General features: G+C 42.0%; 1 protein-coding gene across 1 annotated transcript in view; it reads left to right on the top strand.

Annotated features, from left to right (window-relative positions):
• Positions 1 to 23,905, top strand: part of FAT4 (FAT atypical cadherin 4) — a 121,050-nt gene that overhangs the window by 83,822 nt on the left and 13,323 nt on the right. The window contains exons 7-13 of the mRNA XM_014266069.3: positions 350 to 530; positions 3,841 to 4,091; positions 6,457 to 10,806; positions 15,819 to 15,923; positions 17,491 to 17,798; positions 21,838 to 21,923; positions 22,949 to 23,128. Of these exons, the coding sequence (XP_014121544.2) occupies positions 350 to 530; positions 3,841 to 4,091; positions 6,457 to 10,806; positions 15,819 to 15,923; positions 17,491 to 17,798; positions 21,838 to 21,923; positions 22,949 to 23,128 (5,461 nt within the window). The remainder of the gene's footprint in view (positions 1 to 349; positions 531 to 3,840; positions 4,092 to 6,456; positions 10,807 to 15,818; positions 15,924 to 17,490; positions 17,799 to 21,837; positions 21,924 to 22,948; positions 23,129 to 23,905) is intronic.

Raw genomic sequence — 23,905 nt, 5'->3', positions numbered from 1 at the left:
ATAGGAAAGTCAACCACATCTTCAAATTGGTCCTAATTGTTACAGGAAGGCTTTCTGAGCAGTTCCAAGACCATCTTTTTCCACTGAGCTTGTATTACAAAATATTTCTGGAATTAGATGGAGCAAGAAAAATAATAACTTTTTTATTTTTTTGTGTCTTTCACAACTTGTACTTTATGTCAAGATGACTTTGAAACAGACCTGACCCTGTTGTCTGTGTTGAGCTGGCTTCCTTGCTCTGTGAGCTGTGACACGCTCAAGCGCTCGGCTCCAAATCGGGGCTGGCAGGGCTCCAATCAGCATGCTGGTGTTTGTAACCTCTAGCACTTTGTACCCCCCTTTCCCACAGGATCTCCTGCCCTCACTGGCACTGGAACCATCGCTGTCACAGTGGATGATGTCAATGACAACGTCCCCACGTTTGCCTTTAACACGTATTTTGCCACTGTTCCGGAGGATGCTCCCACGGGGACAGATATTTTGCTGGTAAACTCCTCGGATGCTGATGCTTCTACAAATGCTGTTATTAGGTAGGTCGATCACTGTTGCTCCCTGTAACACTGCCTCATATCCTGCCTGAAGATTTCTTTTTTCCCAGTGTCCATCACCAGCGTGCCCTAAAGCTGTAAGACAAAAAATAGAACAGCTTTGTGTGTGTAACTAAATTACTTGGGCAAATCTGTCTTTTTGTTGCTTGTAGGCTTTTAGAGTTATGTTGAGGACAAATAGAGTTGTGGAGTTATTTTTTTACTGAGTGAAAAGCACTCTAGTTTAATTTACAGTTGCACCCACTACCTGCCTTGCTGCTGCATTCATGCCTTTTAATGCAGTGAGGAATTTTCACTGAAAGCAAATGTACTCCTTGAGTAATACTTTGGTCACTTAATACCTTCAGTTTAGCATGAAAATTACCCAAGGTAAATCATAAAGCTTATGCCATTCAGAAAATCAGTAAAAAAGTTGGAATTTGGCAGTTCTGCACAGGGCTCAGTTGATGAAACTTAACTGGGCACTGGTCTGCACACTGGGCATTCCCAGTTCCACAGACAAGAGTAACGAAGATGCTGAGTGGCAGTGACAAGCTCAGGTTATCCACTGAGGACAGATACGTTGCCAAAGGAATGCAAAGCGAATTTATATTAGTTCTTAATCTTACCACGTTTTACTTTTGTGACTGCAAACATCACTGTTTCTATGCTCACAAAGCAGGATATAAAAGTAGCTTCCTTGTTTACCTTTGTTAGTTCACCTCAGTTCCTTCTTCAAAGAGCATAAGAATACCACTGTGTCACTTTTTTTAAAAAGGAAGTAATATAAAACAGAACTATGTTGTTGCAAAACACTGTCTACAAAATACTGAAATATTTTCTTTCCAACTAGCTACAAGCCAGAAATAGAAGCTTGACATCTAGACATCTTTAGATATTTGAAAATCATCCAAAATTACCATTTATTAAATTGTGAAACAATCAAGCTTTTAATTCTGTTCGCTCATAGTCTAAGAAACTGTTTCTGGCAAGCTCCTTTATAAAAAAGAATTCCATGCAGAGCATGAATGACTGTAATGATTGTGTCCCATAATCAGAAATTATCAGAGTGCTCTTGGATTTCTGTAGTGTGGTTAAATCGTTTTAATATCTCTGTCATTAGTCTTTGTCATTCACTCAGTACCGCATCATAGAATTAGTTGATAACAATATTTTTTCCCTTCATAAGTAGCTATTAAAACATTGTTTTCAGGTTTTGCTTTACACTCTTCAGGCTCGGGAACAGACTTTGTTTTTCTTGGACAGAATTTGTCCAGATTCAGCGTTTAAAGTGGATCTTAAAGTATGGCTGGTATTACAAAAGTGGTGAAAGCCAGAAAGAGAAGAACATGTATGGCTGTCGTGTCAGGGGTGCTGAGCACTCAGAACTCTTTTTCTGTCTGGTTAGAATCGGTTCAAAATTAAACCTTTGCTTTCCAGTAGGGATATGTAAAATCCTTGGCTAACATTTTCATGCAAAGTCAAAAATTGTGCTGTGTTTTGGAAGAAGTGTTTCAAGTTTCTGCAAAGCTGTCACCTGTCCGTGTGTGCCAACTCTTGCTCTTCTGTTTCTGGTGATAACCTGTGAAGTCATTAAAGGAGGGTGATGGATTGGAAATGGCAATGCACACTTGAGCAGTCCTGTTAAAGACAGTAGACATAAGAGTCAAAAGGCCACATTTCAAGTGTTTGGATCAAATTCCTTTTATGCCACTTGCCACTATTAGAATTTCAAGGGTTTTTTGGTTTTACTTAGTTTTTTTGGGGTTGAGTTTGGATTTTTTTGCAGTTCTGTTGAGACACGTACACTGTCCAGTTGGTTTGCATGCAGGTACAATTCAGAATATGGTATGACAAATCTAATATGTCTTTATTATTTCCTTAAAAAAAAATCATGATATCTTTCCAGTGCTAGCATGTGGAAACACTGAAAAGAAAGTTTGTCTCTCTGCAGTACCCCACTCAGGGTTAAATCACTGCAAATAACAGATGAAATGTGCCTGGTGCTGCTGTTTAGGGAGATCTAAGTGGTGCTTTAGGCTTTGTGCACATTCTTTCTATTCTAGGTGCACATTGCTGTGGCTGGAGAATAATTGCATATGGCCATCACATTATATCATAATTAAGCAATTAAAGCATGCTCGTGGCATTGTGCAGAGATTAATGACTGAGCAGGAGAAGTTGCCACAGCTTATTACACAGGCTGGCTCTCAACCCTCTCAGTGCAGCTTCTGGGCTCTGTTATTGCTGCTGTCATAACCTGTTCTGGTCTTAAAGAGGTGAAGATAGGAATATTAATCTCTTTCATTAAAGCCACTTTATTCTGAGTCTTTCATAGAATCATACCTCAGGAAAGCTGCTGCTGTGCTGTAGCAGAGGAGCAGTGCTAACCACAGCTGTGTTGGGTTATGATATTGAAAATGAGAATTGTTCATTTGAGCCAGTTTTTGTTTCCATTGTTTTTCTCAAAATTCCATTATCTGAATTATTGAAAATGTAATATTAGCCAAGTACCTTTAAGATACATCTTTGAGATTCCTGCTGTATGAACAGAAGCTGGATAAGCATTCCAAGAGAGGGAACAAACGCAGTGTGGTAGGAAGGCAGAGGTAGCCCCTACAACACACCTGCAGTGAGCACACAGTCATTTCTTATCAGATCCTATGGGGATGTGTGCACGCACAAACACACCCACCAGTCTGAGGGTTAAACTCTGGTCCCAGTTAGTCTCTGTTAACAGAGCTCTGTGGTTACTAATTTGCTATGAGTTGCTGTAAATTCACATTGAAATCTTGAATGGCAAAACTAAGTATCAGGGAACAATATGGATATTAAATGTTCATTTTATTTTGTAAAGCTGTCATAGTTTTATTTCAAAAAGTACTTTTGTATTTTCTAACTATATTCTGCAGGTTCATTTAAGAGGTACGTGAGCCTTTTGGAGTAACAGTTAATGCATTAGCCCAGGGAAATCAGCACTAGAGGATGCCTCTAGCTGGCAGTTTTGAGAGTATGTCCAGTGGTATCTTTCAAATATCCAAAGGCTCAGTCAGCTCATGTGTTGGAAATCTATGCTAAACAGCTATGCTTGGAAATCCCCAGAAATGTGATTAGGACAGGCCTTGAAATTTGAAAAAGTCAAACGGTGAAGACAGATGGAGAGTCAGATGAAAATGTGACAGTCTGTGTTGATACCCCTCAGTGTGGTGGTCTGAAGAGTATAGAAAATGGTTATAGAAAAGAGTATAGAAAAAGCAGGCTGCCTTTTGAAGTACTAATCCAATTTTTCTCCCTTGTTTTTCCTGTCCAACAGCTACAGGCTTAGGGGCGGCAATTCCCAATTCACCATCAACCCTTCCACGGGCCAGATCATCACCAGCGCTCTCCTGGACCGGGAGGCGAGGCAGAACTACACCCTGGTGGTGGTGGCCAGCGACGGGGGCGTCCCCAGGGCTCTGTCCAGCTCCACCAGCGTGCTGGTGGCCGTGGCTGACGTGAACGACAACCCGCCCCGGTTCCAGCACCACCCCTACGTCACCCACGTGCCGTCGCCCACCGCTTCAGGTAACCCTGGCGCCTCCGTAGGCAGGGAATCATGGAGTGGCTTCGGTTGGAAGGGACCTTAAACATCATCGAGTAGTAACCCACTTGTCATGGGCAGGGACATCTTCTTCTAAATCAGGTTGCTCCAAGTTCCCTCTCAGCCTGGCCTTGAAAGCTTTCAGGAATTCTGAATGCGGGGATTTCAGGGATTCAGGAATTCACGGCTTCTCTGGGCAACATCTGAATGAGATGCTCAGCTGTGCCACAGAAATGTTTCTGAGATGTTTCTCTGCAGCTGTTTTCCTGGGATTGTCTTTGTGCTGCATGGGAATGAGGAATAACAAACCTCAAGTTACCATCCACAGTTTAGCTGGTTTTTTCTATTGGGTTCCTCCCATCCAAATTCAATTATGTTGTACTTTATGTAACTACATATGTAGTTACATAAAGTACATATACTGTAAATGATCACCCACTCAAAAAAGTTATTATTTTGCTAGGATTAGGAAGACAATGGCCTGTTTTTATTTTTGAAAGTCTCCTCTGAGCAATTCCTAAACAGGATTTTGACAACCTCTTCCAAAAATGCTGTGTCTATGTCAGATGTTAATTATGTTGTCTTTCCTTGTGCCAAGTGGTGAAGTAAAATAAGATAAATGTAATCAAGCAGCAATCTTCCTTTGAGCCTACACCCAAATTAAAGTTACTTCACTCAACACAGGAGTTAATTTCTGGTTCAGCTCATATTCCATGTTTTCACATACACACACATACATGGATATGTGATGCCTACGGAGAGGATTCCATGACAAATGGTTTGCAAAGCAAATTTTCTTTTAACAGAAAAAAAATATTATTTCCATGTCTCGGATTTTGTCTCTTAATTTTAAACAATTGCAAATACTTCTCCTTTTTATGGAAGAATGAATTTGTTTACAATTCTTCTCTGTTTCCAGAACAACATTATGAAATTGTTTTATTATTGCATTGGTGAAGCATCATGTAATCAGACTAGTGCCTTTGCCTGGTTGTTTTTGGGATGTTTCTTCAAATTCTTTTCACAAGGGGTACACATAGGTTGAACTGATGTTTTCTGGTAATATCGTTTTGGGTGCTTTTTGTATGAAATCTTTTATGACTAGAAACCTAAGCTATGTTTACTCTGTTTTAAACTTAGCAAAAAACCTAGGGAAGTATCCACTTTTCTTATTTACAGCTTCCTTTTCTTTTTTGGTACTTTTTAATCGAGTTTAAAAAGAGGAACTTGTAATAATATTAATATTTTTTGAGTAACTGAAGCACAAAAGAAATCTTCATTTCTTCCTGCCCCATTTCTCACAAGGGTTTGAATACTGTTCTTGTCTAAATATTCCTGCCCCTGGAGTACAAATCACTGCACATGACAAATAGTGACATGAAGTGTAGTTTTAAGGGATGCTGTCAAAGTCATTCCTGCCTCTAAATGATTTTCCCTTAAGAGGTTGAAAACAGCATGATTTTTATACAAAACTGGATGTTTTCTAAATTTTATTAAGAGTAAAACATCAACAGTGTTCTGCAAATTGGTTGGACAGTGTCAAATTTGAAAGGCATATCATGCTTTAGATCTGTAATATCTGGTGAGGAAGAACACTCTGGGTTCTCCTTGCAAATATGCAAATGTAGAGGGTAATACAAATGGTGCACATACAGTCAAGCATAAATTCAAAAGACCTGAAAAGTCTGAGTGTAATCATATTACTGTACTAGTGTGCAATAGTTTTGTATTCCTATTTTACCAATGTGTTTTTAAAAATGCAGTCCTCTTAGTTCCTGTCCTTGGAATACTCTTAGAAAATTAGAAGTAAGGGGCTAGAGGGGAGAAAGAAGGAGCACCTGGGGAGCAGGAAAAGAAGGGATTGCAAGGGACAGTGGTGTAGGGTAAATATCCGTGGATGCTGCCTTATGTAACCTTAATAGTCCTTGAATTCCAGGGTGAAGTTTTTTCGTGGATAAACAAGTTAAGAGTAATTTTAAAAACCAAAATAGTGTTCAGTCTTACTGGGTTTATGATTTTTTTCTGTGGGAATGTTCTAGAAGCAGGATGCTAGGCCTCCGAAGGCTGCCGGTCTGTTTCCCAGTTTCTGAGATCTGTGTGTCCATCTCTCTAAATGCAGTGTCCTGTTTTTCAACTCAACATTTTTTGGCTCCATGCATGTCTTGTGGACTCACAGACCCACCTGCCCCTTGCTGAACTCACTTTTTTGTGACAAAACAGTTCATTTTCAGGGCAGTGTGAGGAGGAGCATGCTGCTCCAGGATGTGCTTCAGACTGAAAGGCTGCCATGACGTTTTCACAGTGAGTGCATTCATTAAAGGACTGACCTAGCTTTGTTCTCCATTTCAGGCTCATTCGTGTTTGCGGTGACTGTCACCGACGCAGATGCCGGCTCCAACGCCGAGCTCCATTATTCCCTCGTGGGGAAGAACTCTGAGAAGTTCCACATTGATCCAGCAAGGGGGGCAATCCTGGCTGCAAAACCACTGGCGGGAGAGTCCGAAGTCACCATTTCTGTTCACGTGAGGGATGGCGGCCGGTACCCCAAGACAGACTCTACCACTGTCACTGTGAGGTTTGTGGACAAAGCCCAATTTCCTCGCGTTCAGGCAGAGCAGGAGACCTTCACGTTCCCTGAAAACCAAGCAGTCGGGACACTTGTCACCACCATCTCTGGGTCTTCAGCCAGAGGAGGCTCCTTGTCCTACTACATTGCCAGTGGTAACGTGGGCAGCACCTTCCTGGTGGACCAGGTGACGGGACAGCTTTCTGTCGGGCGGGCTTTGGATTTTGAGGCCGTGCAGAAGTACGTGGTGTGGATTGAGGCCAGGGACACGGGCTTTCCCCCCTTTTCCTCCTACAAGAAATTGGAAGTATCGGTGATTGACGTCAACGACAACGTGCCGGAGTTTGAGCAAGATCCCTTCATTGCAGAAATAGCAGAGAACCTGTCCCCACGGAAGATACTGACTGTGGCTGCTGTTGACAGGGACAGTGGTCTGAATGGACAGCTCAATTATGAAATAATTGAGGGCAATACTGAAAACAGTTTCAGTATCAATCGAGCCACTGGTGAGATCAGAAGTGTCCGGCCCTTGGACAGGGAGAAGCTGTCTCAGTACACGCTAACCATAAAAGCTTCAGATAAAGGCACTCCGCTCCAGAGCACGACTGTCAAAGTTATCATTAATATTTTAGATGAAAATGACAATGCTCCGAGGTTTTCACAGATATTCAGTGCTTCTGTGCCTGAAAATGCTCCTCTGGGTTTTACAGTAACACGAGTCACAACGTCAGATGAGGACATTGGGGTGAATGCGGTCAGCAGGTACTCCATAAGGGATACGAGTCTCCCGTTTGCCATAAACCCCAGCACTGGGGACATCACCATCAGCAGACCACTGAACAGGGAGGACACTGACCGCTACAGGATCAGGGTCTCTGCACATGACTCGGGGTGGACGGTGAGCACAGACGTCACCATATTTGTCACGGATGTCAATGACAATGCCCCACGATTTACAAAACCATCCTATTACCTGGAGTGTCCTGAGCTTCCTGGGATTGGGCTCAAGGTCACCCAGGTTTCAGCCACTGATCCAGATGAAGGCTCCAATGGTCAAGTCTTCTACTTCATAAAATCCCAGTCCGAGTTTTTCCGCATTAACGCAACCACGGGAGAGATTTTCAACAAGCAGTACTTAAGGTACCAAAACTCCAGCGGTTCCAGCAATGTCAACATCAACAGGCACAGCTTCATAGTGACATCGTCAGACCGGGGCAGTCCCCCGTTGGTGAGTGAGACCACCGTCACCATAAACGTGGTAGACAGCAATGACAACGCACCGCTCTTCCTCGCCCCTAAATATTTCACTCCTGTCACTAAGAATGTGAGGGTTGGCACAAATTTGATTAAAGTTACTGCGGTGGATGACAAGGACTTTGGCTTGAATTCTGAAGTGGAGTACTTCATCTCTGATGAGAGCAAAACTAATAAATTCAGACTGGACAGGAGTACAGGCTGGATTTCTGTGTCATCTTCACTGATGGCTGATTTGAACAAAAACTTCCTGTTTAAAGTGAAAGCCAAGGACAAGGGTAATCCCCCGCTCTCATCTGAGGTAGCTGTTGAAATAGTAGTGACAGAAGAAAATTACCACACACCCGAGTTTTCCCAGAGCCGCATGAGCGTTACTATCCCGGAGAGCTACTCTGTTGGAGCGGTGGTCAGGACGGTTTCAGCACGGGACAGAGATGCTGCCATGAATGGATTAATCAGCTACAATATTTCCTCTGGTAATGAAGCTGGAGTCTTTGCCATTAATACCACCACTGGTACACTGACACTAGCCGAACCACTTGATTTTGAGTTACACCAAAAGCACGAGCTGGTTGTTACTGCCACGGATGGAGGATGGGTGTCCCGAACAGGCTACTGCAGTGTCACTGTTAATGTCATTGATGTCAATGACAACTCCCCAGCATTCAGTCCTGAGGAGTACTTTCCCACCGTGCTAGAAAATGCCCCCAGTGGGACAACTGTTATTTGTTTAAATGCCACTGATGCTGACTCTGGGTCTAATGCTGTGATTGCGTATGCCATCCAGTCCTCAGACAGTGACCTCTTTGTCATCGACCCCAACACGGGAACCATCACCACCCAGGGGTTTCTAGACTATGAAACAAAGCAGAGTTACCATCTAACAGTAAAGGCTTTTAATGTTCCAGATGAAGAGAGGTGCAGCTTTGCTACTGTCAACATCCAGTTAGAAGGGACAAATGAATACGTGCCTCGTTTTGTGTCCAAGCTTTATTATTTTGAGGTTTCAGAGGCAGCCCCCAAAGGTACTGTTGTAGGTGAAGTTTTTGCAAGTGATCGTGATTTGGGCATTGATGGAGAAGTCCACTACCTCATCTTTGGCAACAGCAGAAAGAAGGGCTTCCAGGTAGATGAGAAAAGCGGCCAGATCTACGTTTCAGGACCTCTTGACAGAGAAAAAGAAGAACGAATCTCTTTGAAAGTCCTTGCAAAAAATCTGGGGAGCATTCGTGGCGCAGATATAGATGAAGTAACTGTTAATATCACAATCCTGGATGCCAACGATCCTCCCGTTTTTACCTTGGGAGCCTACAATATACGGATCAGCGAGGGTGTTCCTCCAGGCACCCACGTCACGTTCGTCAGTGCCTTTGATTCAGATTCTGTCCCTAGCTGGAGCAGGTTTTCCTATTTCATCGGGTCTGGCAACGAGAACAGCGCCTTTTCCATCAACCCACAGACGGGACAGGTGACGGTCACTGCAGAGCTGGATCGAGAAACGCTGCCTGTCTACAACCTCTCTGTGCTGGCCATCGATTCGGGAACGCCATCCGCGACAGGGAGTGCCTCCCTGGTGGTAACTTTGGAAGACATCAACGACAACGGGCCTACCTTGTCCACCAGCCAAGGAGAAGTCCTGGAGAACAACCGCGCAGGAACTCTGGTGATGACGCTGCAGTCATCGGATCCCGATCTCCCTCCCAACCAAGGCCCTTTCACGTATTACTTGCTCAGCACGGGCCCTGCCACCAGCTACTTCAGCCTCAGCACTGCTGGAGTCCTGACAACGACGAGGGAGATTGACAGGGAGCAAATCAGCGATTTCTACCTCTCGGTGATTACCAGAGACTCTGGCATTCCTCAGATGTCTTCCACAGGAACTGTGCAGATCAAGGTAATAGACCAAAACGACAACCCGTCGCAGCCCAGAACGGTAGAAATCTTTGTTCATTATTATGGCAACCTCTTCCCAGGTGGAATTTTGGGCAACGTAAAGCCGCAGGATCCGGATGTGCTGGACAGCTTCCAGTGCTCCCTCACCTCAGGAGTCACCAGCCTTTTCAGCATTCCGGGGGGCACCTGTGAGCTGCACTCGCAGGCGAGGTCCACAGATGGCACGTTTGACCTGGGTGTCCTCAGCAACGATGGGCTGCACGGAGCCGTCACCAGCAGCGTCCGCGTCTTCTTTGCGGGCTTCAGCAACGCCACCATCGACAACAGCGTCCTGCTCCGCCTCAGCGCCCACAGCGTGCGCGACTTCCTCACCAACCACTACCTGCCCTTCCTGCGCATCGCCAGCTCCCAGCTGACGGGGCTGGGCACGGCCGTCCAGCTCTACGGCCTCTCTGAGGACAGCAACCACACCTTCCTGATGGCGGCCGTCAAGCGCGGCAACAACCAGTACGTGAGCCCCAGCGGCGTGGCCACCTTCTTCGAGAGCATCAGGGACGTGCTCTTCCGCCAGAGCGGCGTGCGCGTCGAGGCCGTGGACCACGACTGGTGCCTGCAGAGCCCCTGCCAGAACGGGGGGAGCTGCCTGAGGAGGCTGGCGGTGAGCCCCACCCTGAGGACCCACGAGAGCGTCCCCGTCATCGTGGTGGCCAACGAGCCGCTGCGGCCTTTCGTGTGCCGCTGCCTGCCGGGCTACGAGGGGAGCCTGTGCGAGAGCGACATCGACGAGTGCCTGCCGTCGCCCTGCCACAACGATGGCACCTGCCACAACCTGGTGGGGGGCTTCTCCTGCAGCTGCCCCGAGGGCTTCACCGGCATGGCCTGCGAGAGGGACGTCAACGAGTGTCTTTCCAACCCCTGCAAAAACGGTGCTGCCTGCCAGAACTTCCCAGGGAGCTTTAACTGCGTTTGTAAAACTGGGTACACAGGTACGTGTTTGCTCCTCTATGTTCCTTACAGTCCAGAAAAGATGGCAAGAGTGCCTTCTTAGCCCAAAACTGGCTGAATACAAGCATCCCCCTAGATGAAGAGATCATGCAAAATGAGGTATTAATAGTGTGAAAGCTCAGAATACCCAGGTGCTTGCAATATTATTTTATTTTAGCTCTCTCCCAAGGTAAATGTCACTTACCTGATCTGCATTAGAACAGAAAGATTTTTGCAAGGGCTATTCAATTTTTTTTAAGCATGTGAGAACCATTTCCAATGCTTCAGTATGATTTTGCTGTACATGTTATTGTTATGCATATTGTGGGAGCATTTCAAGTCTGCTAGAAGTGTGCCAAGCAAGAAAATCAGCCTCTGCCCCAAATTACTTGCAGGACAGAAAACAGATGAAGAATATGGGAAAAAAACAGAATTCAGGCAAAATGGTCAAAGCTTCTGTTCTGTATTTTGTTCCTTTGTAATTTATTTTTTTCATTAAGCGCAGAAATGTCTGCAGCATTTCTACCCCTTCTGAGTATTTTTTCTCTGATATTCATTACACATTGAAACACAGCAGCGTTGTAACCCAGTAAAGCAAACTAATCTGTGCTTCTGCTGTGAGTAGGATATTTAAGGTCTGAGCAATTTTATCCAGTGCTTATAGCCGCTTTTCTTAGAAATCAGGTAAAAAAAAAAATCTAACTAGAGGAGATTTAGGTAAGATTTTCAGTGCCTTTTCTAAGGAGCATTTCTGCATTGAGGAAGCCCCAGGGCAGCCCAGCTGAGCCCAGCTCTGTCCATTCTGGTGTGGGACTTGCCACCAGCACAGCTCACCTGTAACCCACAGAGGGATCCAGGGATCCTCTGTTCCTTTGGGTGAAGTGGGTCTGTGCGGGAGAAAATGAGGAGGAGTTAATTTCAAAGTAAAGGTTTAATTACTTAATTTAAATCACAGCTGCAGCAGCGGATACATATTCAGTGCAGTATCAAGGACACTGATGAGATCTTCTGCATGAACCTCACAAATGTGCTCCTGAGCCTCAGGTCAGGAGCAATTGCTGTTAATTGACAAGCAGCTCTAATTAAGTTACTAATCCAGGATTTTATTTCATGTTGTATTAGCATATCAAATTATTTTGCCAGGAGCATGGCAAAATAATTCTAGAGCACTTATGCCCTGTAACTCTTGAGGTCATTAGCACCAGAGAGTACATGGGCATGTGTTTGCTGCTGCAGTGAAGCAAAACACTTCATTAACTCTAGCAGCAAACTACAGTGTATGCCTCTAGACTGTAATTTGAAACATTTATGAAGCATCCAGCTGATTTCTTCTGGTATTAAATTTGTATATTAATGCTCAATCCTTATGTCAGCTAAATATCAAGCCCTGCATGTGACAAGTTAAAAAAAAAAAAAAAGATGAGTATTTTTGCTTAGAGAATGTGATGAGAGACTCTTAGAGTTTGAAGTGTTGGATTTCTTTCATGCCAAGAATTAAATGTGGCATCTGATAGAAGCTTTCTTAAACTCCTTGTCAACACAAATAACCTTAAAATAGACTGCCACTGTGGCAGACATTTCTATTTGGGAGTCAGATGTTGTTTAATCAGTTGGCCATTGCAGAATCAAGAGTTATTAAAGTGTCCTGAGATTAATTGATCAAGACAGAAAACAAATGGCACCAGTGTAATTAAAAGACAAAATATCTTTGGAGTTTAATATCAACAGAGCTTATTAGATAAGATCACAGTTATCACACAGTATATTTAGACATTTTATGTCTGCAAAAGCATATTTGAAATCCTTCAAATTAAATATTCAATAGGTTCCGCAAACAAATGTCAGTGTACTGATTGTTTGAGAATGCTTGACATAGAGGCTATTATGTCATTATTATACTGCCAACAGAAAGAGAGCACAGCTGCTTGAGCTCTTAATTTGCATTCATATGTGATTAAAGATGGCCACAGTAGATGTAAAAATAAAGCCTTAAACTGTTTCTTCATGGATATAAGCCTTGAGTGCCTCAACAGCAACAAAACAGAGGCATCCAAAATAGTGGATTTCTAATTCAGTTCCCCATATACATAGTTTTGCTTCTCTATGCTGGAATGAAAATACAGTCTCATAATTGAATTTACACGCCTGATAAAAAAAATAACATTTACATGGTAGCGCATGCAAGTAGAAATTAGAACTTTCTGGGACAGACTCTCTGTTCACTGTAAATTAGAGTACATGAGCTGTAGACCTTTATAATGGCGTACCTGAAAACTGAGTGTCTTACTTTTCCTTGATTTATTGTGTTTTGTCAGCTGCATTTCACTTCATCATACTGCAAAAGGTAATGTCATTTTTTTCACTGGATAGGATTATAAAGACTGATTACCTCAGAGCAACATCATTAGGGTTTGAACAATCTGTTATAATTATATCTCTTAATGATGAACAGGTTTTGTTTTTAAAATAATCACTTTCTGGAGGGAATATGCTTGGTGATTTACAGTAGTTGTCTGCCCTTCCTTTGAACCCTTCATTTCCTGTTTTCCAGGATTCATTAAGATGAAGGAATGTATGGTTGTGAAGTTGTTTCAAATGCAAGATTAGAATGCTAGAACAACCACTTTAAAAGATGGACACAGAGAACCACAAAAACTAAAACTCCCAAATCAGCTGAAATCTTAACTGAAGAACATTCAGCTGGTATCTGTTCCTGTTACATTTTTCAATTAACAAAAAAAAAAAAGTCTGAGGAACTTAGATTTTTGCATAAGCCCCTGCCTGTGATAACATCAGCTGGAGGTGATGAATGATAAATGTTGAATGCTGTCTGTTACCAATTATCCAGCATTCTCCTCATTTTCACGGTCTTCAGAGAAAGATTTTTCTGATGCAGAAATGAATACCTTGCATCTTTCAGAATTTCAGCCTAGAATTGATCTATAAACTCAACTAAATTCAGTTTTCAACTAGACCAATCTGGATGGGATTGTGAGCAGCTTAGTCTCATGGAAGATAATCCCTGTCCTTGATAGGGGGGTTGGAACAAGATGGTTTTTAAGTCCCTTTCCAACCCAAATTGTTCTATGATTCCATAATTCTGTTATTTTAAACATGCCTCTATTGGTTTCAAGAGCTCTTCAAACAATAGTTAAGCATAAAGAGGATGCTGTTATTCATGGGTTAAAGTAAGTTCAGCTGAAATAAAGATCCATATTCTCTTGCTGACTCAGCAAATGCGCCAGCTTTAATGTTAGCTGGGAAAAAGAAGAGTATTTAGCTAGATTGAACTGCAAAAATCTGAGTAAGCCTTTTTAGCTGCACTTGATTTTTGTGAAAACTGAGCAGCATCACTGAGCTATTTTAAGCATATCTGTCTCACTCCTCCTATGTGCTCTCCTCCATGAGTCAAAGACCTCTACTACAGACCATAAATTGAAAACAAAGAAAACAGCAAAATCTCACATAAAAAAGTTAGCTCATCCTTCAGTCATGCCCAATAGAGAATAAAACATAAATAAATACCCCCAAAGCATAATTAGATTCAGGCACTGGAAAAGTTTCCTGGATTTATGGTGCATCTACAAGTGACGTATTAACCGCAGGAATCCTCCAGCGCTCCATTTCCACCCTGCTTGCAGTCACACATGGGGAGCTGCTGCTCACATGCAAGAGCTGCCTGCAAACTGTAGGTTAAACAAAAGAAAAAGTAAAACAGGGCTGAAAAACAAGAGGTTTTCTTGAGTCTTAGGTGACTCAAGCTGTTAAACTCCAAAGTTTGTAAAGCCAAGTCCTGGCTTGCTACAGTTTTAAATTGCACCAGCAACCTCTAAGGATTGGTGCATTCCTGTCCTGGGAGATGTAAAATTACAAGATATATGTGACATGCAAGAATGGACACCCTCTGTGCAAGCTCATGTTGTACTTTTAACTTAAATGTACACATATGGTGTAAGAAGTAAAACAATTAATTTTTGATGCAGAAAGAAGCATTAAGACAATCTCAGCCCTTGCTTTGTGCATACAGCCTGGCTGAGATGAAGTTCAGGAGAAGTCTGGGAGACTATGGCTGCTTTTGTGAGTTTTTGCAGTGAAACAGGGAGGACCAACATAGCAACACTCTGAAGTTTTTGCTGAGCACAGGCAGGGCTGGCACTGCTGCTGAGAGGAAGACAGATTCCAAGAGTGGGATGTAGTGGAAGTGTTGCTAAACTCATCAAAGCCAAGCATTGGAAACCTTAGAAATGAAGACCAATATTTTTGTAGTTAATGTTTCCATGCAAAGAAAATTTCAGCTTCATGCATAGAATACGTGTGTCTGTTAAAATCTTCACTTTTTCTCTTGGTTCCCTTCCTTGCTGAAATGAATTATGTGATTTCAGTTTGTTCTCTGGGGAATAATATTTACCACACGTGACAATGTCTGCTTAGAAAAGGTCTGTATCCAGGGTAGCTTGTTTTAGCTCCAGAGGACTGTGGTCTCTCCAAGTCAGGAAGGAGGTTGTAATTAATGAGGAAAAATAAGAAAAATCATATAATGTACAATAGCCGCCTCTGTTCAGCATGACCTGCCTGTGCAGGGTCCAGCAAGGGCTGTCTCTATCTCCTTTGCACTCCTGAGTATATTGCACTCAACAGGGAGGAAAAAAGATTCATTTTTACAGTTCTTTATTTCAACATTGCCTTTAATTGCATCATCTTTCTTTTATAGACACCAGCTAATAAAATAATTCAATTGAAACAACATTCCACCAGTACCTATGATCACAATGAGAGGCTTGGAAAGTTGAGTTATTTTCTCTGGGCCACAGATTATGCCTGTGGCAGGGCTGGGAGCAGCCCAGCATCCTGTCTGTGATTCCTCTCTCCATCCCAGAGCTGGTCCCTGGCACGCTCTCTCTCCTGGCCATGTGTTCAGCATTGGTTCATAACCTCATTACCTACAACACCAGCCTGACTTTCCTATTTCCCGGAACAGTCTGACCTGGAAATTGCTTTTGTTCCCTCCTCACAGGGAAAACGTGTGACTCCACTGTCAACTACTGTGAGTGCAACCCCTGTTTCAATGGTGGGTCCTGCCAAAGTGGGCTGGAGGGGTATTTCTGCCACTGTCCCTTTGGTGAGTACCCTTCTCTCCTCTTCATCTCCCCTTTCCCTGCTCATATTTCTATTTATTTTTACTTGCATAAATAATTTCTGGCTTGAAATTATTGACCTGGCTTGATTCCACGTCTGGAAAAAATGCATGTATTTAGAGGTTCAAGTAACTCATTTTTCTTCAGAAGAAAATTAAAAAGTGATGTGGTCACTACAAGTACATATTTGTCATTCCTAGTAGCAGGTCCTTTATCTCTCATAGAAAAACATAAGACCCAGCCAAACAACTCAGTGCCTAAAAATTAGAAAGAATATTTCTGAACAGATAGAGAAATAGAGATAACTGTCCAAAAGTAAGAATGGATGCTTGAAATACTTAAATCAAGATTATTGGCTTCCTAAAGATGAAACTTAAACACAGCTGGATCAGGGCTGAAGTACCTTCCCCACCCAGAATATCCAAAGTTCAGTCTGAAGGAGGAAGTATGATGATAACAAAGCTCTCCTGATGAATAACAGGCCCTTTTAGTGGAGCTGAACAGTAAGACCACTGTAAATAACATCAGTATTTTACATCAGAGAGGCATATAGTAGTGCCAAAATAGTTTCATAATTGTTAGAATTTAATTATCCCAGATTTGGTTTGTGGAATGGACCCAATAAAAACATAGAACAACATGGATATTTTAAGGCATCGTGACACGATTGTAGCAGGATTGATTCTGAATGCAGATTAATCCAGAATTGCCATTTTTGATATGGAAAAGTATGAAAGTAAAGGTAACAAATTAATAAAAGAAGAACAGAAATGTCCAGAAATCATCTACAGCATTTCAAGGCTGCTGAAAAACCCTCTCACAAAAGTATAGTTCTCAACATGCATTTGTTACTAATGCTGAATATGTATTTCTATTAGCATGTGGAATAATTTGTCTATTCCCTTTTATTTCATTTATTGTACATTTCCTCAGGGTTAATTAATTTCCCATTGTAAATGTAACAAATATTCATAAATTAAATCAGGAGTTTCTTCCCATTGTTGATGCAGTAAAAGAAAAATCAAGGGAAATTATGTGACAGAGCTCTGAAAAGAAGTATGTAGAATGCACCAAAACATGAATATCAATTTTTACTGACATGAGGAGACATAATATTTTAATCACACATATACTTATTTAATAAGTATAAAAAATGAACCACCCAGTGAGAAACAGTTCAGATAACAGCCGCAGAGCGAAAAATAAACTCAACTTGCACATTTGTTTCCATAGCTGGATTAATAAATGCCTGATGATAATTAACAGCCATGTCCTGACAGAGCTGTCAAGCTGGCTTGGTTTGGCATTTTCTGAAGAAGCCACAGAGCTCAACAAAGTGCTTTTCAATAGATGCATCTGCCCTTTGTAATTCAATTTTTAAGTTTAAATATAATGTACCTCAGCCCCCAGCTGTGGGTAATAGCATTCCTCTGTTGGTTGTGTGATTTTAATTGTACATTAGGGGTTCCACAGCCATGTGGAGAGCACATCCATGCCTCACACGGTGAGGAAAAATCTCCGCGATTCCAGACTTTGCTTTTCCTTTTTCAGGTGTTTTTGGGAATCACTGCGAGCTCAACAGTTACGGGTTTGAGGAGCTGTCCTACATGGAGTTCCCCAGCCTGGATCCCAACAACAACTACATCTACATCAAGTTTGCCACCATCCAGAGCAGCGCCCTGCTGCTGTACAACCACGACAACCAGACAGGGGAGCGGGCGGAGTTCCTGGCGCTGGAGGTCGCGGAAGGCCGGCTCAGGTTCTCCTACAACCTGGGCAGCGGCACCTACAGGCTCACCACGGCCAAGAAGGTGTCTGATGGACACTTCCACACCGCCATCGCACGCAGGGCTGGAATGGTGAGAAGTGCTAAAAAATGGGGATTTTAAGGGGAGTTCGGTGAAATCGCCCTGGCTTCCGGGCGAACTCAGAGGAAGGTGAAATTAGCGACGTTGCGTTTGCTAGCAGAAACTCCAACTTTGGGAAAAACTTCCTTCATTTCTGCCTCGCTCCAGCTGACTCAGAGCCCTGTGGTGGTTTGTTTAGTGTGATGATGATAAAGTGTAATGAAAAAAATATGTGCAAAGTGCCCCCAAACTCTCAATGTGCAAAATGGGAGCCAGAAATAATTAATGACATAGATGACTACGCACGGGGCTAATTAACTGCTGTAGATTGCAGGGATGATTATCAGGGAATGCTAATTAACCGCAGTAATTGCAAAAAGACTCAAAATAATTTTTCCCAAAATTTAGAAAATAGAAGTGGACAGACTTAAAATTCTAGGCATCCATGACCTCCTTGAGCTAATTCAGTGAATTTTCCAATCTCATCCGACTGGGAGCCTGGTTTTCCTCTGTAGCATACATGTAAAGAGTTAAAAGGTTACATTCTGCATCAAGAGAGTTTTTTGAGAGGAAGGAGGGAAGTTACTTCTCTCTCTGTCCCCCAGAATGCATCTGAGGTGAGGAATTCTGCCAAAACTGGGACAACTGATTACCATATGCCTGGCACTCTGACCCCTCTCCTGCCTTCATTTTTTTCTCCAGTAAATGTTTTCTATTCCTCTTCTCTCATTTTTAATAATATTTCCAAAGCAGAACATAAACCAAATGCTCTTTGAATCCAAGCCAAGTTTTTTGACTCCACAGTATTTGAGCTAGAAATGAAACCAAATCTATTTGCCATCCATAATCAGTAACTATTGCCCAACAGTTCCCTTTTCAGGCAGACATGGCCAGCATACGTGGAATTCATGTTTGGAATTAAAGTCATAGAGCAGTAATATACAGTGGGGTTCCCCGTTTTGGTTTGTATTTGTCAAGCTAGAAGTGATGGAGGGAATAAAAGCAGTAAATTATTCTACCCAGTGTGGCTCCCTTCTAGTCCTTGCTCTTGAGCCCTTAGCTCCATTTCCATTTGTAGTGCAATACCTGATATCTCCATTTATTCTGGGTCTTGCTCTCTTCTCCCAAGCTGCAAGCAGCAGGAGAAGAGGAAATGGCCTCGAGTTGCAGCAGGAGAGGTTTAGATTGAATATTACTAAAGAGTTCTCCCCCAAAAGGGCTGTCAGTGCCTGGAAAAGGCTGCCCAGGGAAGTGGTGGAGTCACCATCCCTGGAGGTATTAAAAAGATGTGTAGATGTGGCACCTGGGGACAAGGTTGAGTGGTGGCCTTGACAGTGCTGTTTTAGTGGTTAGACTCTTGCAGATCTTTTCCAACATTAAAGATTCTATGGTTCTGTAAAATCCAGCCTTCAGCTGGATTTGCAAATCCAATCTGTGTGTGTTTTTATGACTTATGTATCCAAATAAGATGAAGGTTAATTGTGAAGCTGAGCAATGACTTTGGTTTAATGTGCTTTAATACCAGATATTCAATTTGCATCTTGCAAATTTCATAATTTACATCACAGCTTCCTAATGGTAAAGCCTGAAGGTGCACTTCAATCTTGACATGCACCAGGTTCCCATTTTAGAAACTAAAGTAGAATGTTACTTCCATAAATGAGATGTAAATGGCAAAGTATAAAAACACAGAGTAAAAGTTGCAACAAATAAATGAAGTACACTGAAGAAAGAAAAAGCAGAGAAAGAAAATGTTTTACTTGTCAGTGTGCCAGAAGACTATAGAAGAAGAGAGAACATAAAAAGGGCTATTTTTAGAAATTTCAGCCATGAATGTTTCAGGCTAAAAGTAGATATTTAAGACAAACTATACCTTTGTATGATTGTTTGTTTGTTTGTTTTTAATGTTTAAACCTATTCAGTAACGTCAGCTGTTTACAAACAGCATGTGAAGAGAATCGCCTTTGTCTTAGGTATTTCTGCTGCAGGAAAAATGTCTCCCAGGTGTCCAAAACTGTATAAAATAGGCCCCCTTTAGGATTCCAAATCTGTCATTTCCTACAGCACAGCGGGATTTTATCGGAAACTGGTAAAATCATTAAGTTGTCAGTCCTGAGCTATTGCAAAGTGACAGGATAGAAAGGCTCATAATGTGGCAAGGTAACTGTAGAGTAATGCTTAAGTAACAAGCAGGAACATTTGACTAACATTAGAAAATAAATTGTATGAACTCTGTTCCAAGTAAAATATATTCTCAAATATCCAGCCCTTCAGCTGGGGCTGGAGCTTGGCTTGCAGAGCACATAGCAATGTAAGTTAGGGAGATTATGCTGATTGAGCTAAGAACAAAAAAAACTCATTTCAGTTTTTGTTGTTGATGTTCTGAAGGAAAAATATGTATGCATGTGGTGGCATACAGAGCATCCAGCTTATTATTCTTTCTCTGAATTGTTTCATTTACACAAAGCTATAATCTGCTTTGGAACTGCAGACTGACATTTCTTGGGAGAAGCACTTTGCTCATTTGTATGGAAAGAAATTCAAGATAAGCTTCCATTAAAAATAGCAGATTGAACAATTCAGTCGTACTGTAGGGCATGATTTAGGGCTAAGAGCTCTGAATTTATTTGGTCAATGCAGTGTGTCAGCTTGCAGCATGTATTTGGAGCTAGCATGGCCAATCTGTGGGGATTTCAACAGGCTGTTGTTACCAAACTTATTTGCAGGCAGTAGAAAAAATCTCTGCAGAGTAATGATGTACTGATAGCCAGTGCTGCTTGCTCAGCTCCCATAGAGCAATCTAAATCAAAATATAAACCCAGGCGTTTTTAAAGGTGGCATTTGATTTAAATTTGCTGTAAAACTCTACCACACATCTAGCTGAAACATGAGGAGATGTACAGCGTGGAGATTATGTTTATTTTTCTGAAAATTTGTTTTAAGGAATAACTAACCTTCAGGGTTGGTTGGGGTTTCTTTTTTTCAGCGCATCTGTTATTAATAAATCACTGTGGGGACAATTCTTTGCTAAATAAGGAATAAAATAAAAACTCCTTTTCAAATCAGCAGGAGTTGTTTCATGATTTTAGTGACAGCTTTGGTTAGACTTTTATAGATTACAAATAGAAGGGCCATGAGTAACTTTAGTGTAAATAAGTTAGATGGGTAGTCTCAGAATCACAGAATGGTTTGGGTTGGAAAGAACCTTAAAGATCATCTGGTTCCAACCTCCCTGTTGTGGGCACAGACACCTTCCACTAGACCAGGCTGAGGCAACAGTGTTGTCTAGGGGGTAAAAATACTACTAATAATAACAATAATTAAAGAGCAAGACTGCTGTGAGTAGTGGTACTTCTCTAAAGATCAGCTTGGTCCCACTCTAGGTGTCCAGATGCTCCTCCATTTTCAAAGTTGAGATCCCTCATGACCTCTTAATCAAGGGGTTACCTTAAGCAGATCCATTTGGTTACTTTTTGAGCTTTATTGAGTGGTTGGTTATTATTTTTAACTAGTAATCTCAGTGTTTCTAATCCCAGGGTCATTTTTTTAACTGGTAATCTCAATGTATGTACTCCCAGCTTTTGTAACATGCTTTTTATCAATTCCAATATGTTTAATATCATAGTAAAGTCCCTGGAGGAACTCCCTTTGTGATTGGAAGGGGCAGCTTTTTGCTGACATTATCTGAACCATGTCAGGAGTAGGATATGGTATGAGCCAAAATAACTTCAGTGTCCAGGAGTAAAGCAAACAAATATGAAAGAAACCCCGCCCAAATGTGAAAAACTGGTGTTTAACTCCATGTCTGTATGAAGGAGACAATTGGCTCCCCTCTCTGTATCCACACCTTGGTGGTGTCCACGCTGTGCTGGCAGAGTGTGGAGCTGAGCAGTGGCTCTGGAGCACTCTGCAATCCCAAGTGACATCGTGACATACAAGTGCTCCTTTGTGGCCAAGTCCTTGATATAATACACCTAAACATAAATAATTTATGTAGTTGGGGACTAAAGCCTTGCCATGCTCAGCATGTTTGTGTGTGTGTCTTTTGCAGGCAGCATCCCTGACGGTGGATTCCTGCTCTGAGGACCAGGAGCCAGGCTACTGCACTGTTAGCAACGTTGCTGTTTCCACTGACTGGTAAATATTGTTTCATTTTGTGGGGTTAGCTTGGGGTTTGGGTGGGAGTTTTTTTTTAAAATAAGTTAAGAAGAAATCTCCCTGTAAATTCAGAGAAAGTTGGAATAATGATAAGGCTCCCAAGGGTCATTTTCTTCCATCTTTGCGGAAGCAAATTAAATTTTCTGCGTGTGTTGCTGCTTGCTAGGTCAGGCTATATTTCTGCATGGAACTGGATCATAACAAGGAGTTTGCTCAGAAATCCCCAGTTCTCTACACCATCTCTGTCCCCAGGCTCTGGTGGCAGTCAGGAAATGCATGGCCATGAATAATTAGCACTGTGGTACAAATGGGAATAACATCTATTGCCTAATGATTTGGGGTCATGTATTTATTTAAACTGCACCTCTCACTGTTCATAAAGACATAGGAAATAAAATCACCTGATTAGTGCTGTCATTATAAAAATATTAACAGTAATTACTTTGACATTGTTTTCGGGTGTTTTCTGTTACAGTTTTGAGTTCATAAACAGTATCCAGTAAAGAAATCAAACTTTATTTCTGGTGTTTACTGTAACTAGCTCAGTAGTCTTGGGCTCAAATTTTTGGAGATAACAGTAACTTTAATCCCAATCACTTTGGCTAATTTCTTAAAATAATCACATTGTTTCCTGCCACACAGGGTTTCCCTGCTAGCAGATGTGTTACATCTTTGTAAAACAATGAGTCCATCTTCCTGCTGTTTAAATATCATCTAAAATCTCAATTATAGTTGGATAAAAAAACCTTATTTGTTGTGATCTCAAGCACACTGCTCAGTCAAGTGAATAGAAATTCTGACATGCAGACTGAGTGTGAATTTAGAGTCGTGCCCACTATAACTGTTAGTTCAAGTGATGTTAATCTCTGTGTCCCCTTCTAAATGTGAAATACCAATTTGGGAAGAGGAATTTTAGCCAGAGGCTGTAACTGATGGTTGCAGTTCCTGTGCTGTCATCACCATCCTGATGCCTGGTACTGATTAGTCATTTTTCTCTTTCACAGGACTCTCGATGTACAACCAAATCGAGTTACTGTTGGTGGCATCAGGTCCATAGAGCCCATCCTTCAGAGGAGAGGACAGGTGGAAAGCCATGATTTTGTGGGCTGCATAATGGAGTTTGCAGTCAATGGACGTCCCCTGGAGCCCAGCCAGGCTTTGGCAGCCCAAGGAATCCTAGATCAGTACGTCTGCTATATATGGGATCAAATGGACCCCATTTGCAATAAAGGAAACTATCGTGAATGCTATTCCATTCAGACACCAACAGATATTTCTTGTCAGGAGAAAAAGAATGTAGAACCCACTGTAAAAAGTAGGAAGGAAGTGAATTTGGATTAAAGGTTCACTAAAGATTACAGAGTCTTACAAACAAAAGCAGCATAATTACATTTCTATTGTTAGTGATAATTTAAGTAGCTTTGTGGGCTGAAATTGAGTCACCCTTGTTCTTGGATTTCTTTATAAATTCCTCCTGGTTTTGACTGTACTCATACTGTTTGCTAGCCCTCTACTCCCTTTTATGTCCTCTTAATCCACCATGTCTGTTCTCTCACTTTGCCTCTCAAGTATCACAGAATTTCCCTCATATCCTCTTTCAGAAATGATGAACTATCCCATTCTATTGTTTTTTCCATCTCAGTATTTGAAGTCGCAGTTGCAGCAATAATGTCAGTCTTCCATCCAGATTTCCTCATTCACACTTCCTCTCTCAACCCCCGTGTTTGCACTGATCATTGTAATACAAAGACCCTGGCAGTCTGCAGCATGAAAAAAAGCCTGAAAAGGTTTCTTCTCTCTTGCATCACAGATTGTAGGAGTTTGGCTGTCTCTGAATTCCTTCCTCTTCTGTAAGACTGCTATAGATTGATGCTGAAAATTGGGATCTGCTTAGAAACTTGGGCTGTCTACAAAGATCCTTAGAATTACAGCATGCTTTGGATTGGCAGGGACCTAAAGAT

The sequence above is a fragment of the Zonotrichia albicollis genome, chromosome 5 (assembly GCF_047830755.1).
Source record: "Zonotrichia albicollis isolate bZonAlb1 chromosome 5, bZonAlb1.hap1, whole genome shotgun sequence".
In the NCBI taxonomy this organism is placed as follows: Eukaryota; Metazoa; Chordata; class Aves; order Passeriformes; family Passerellidae; genus Zonotrichia; species Zonotrichia albicollis.
The sequence above is the reverse complement of the archived record's forward strand: the minus strand, read 5'-3'. Positions and strand labels throughout refer to the sequence as shown.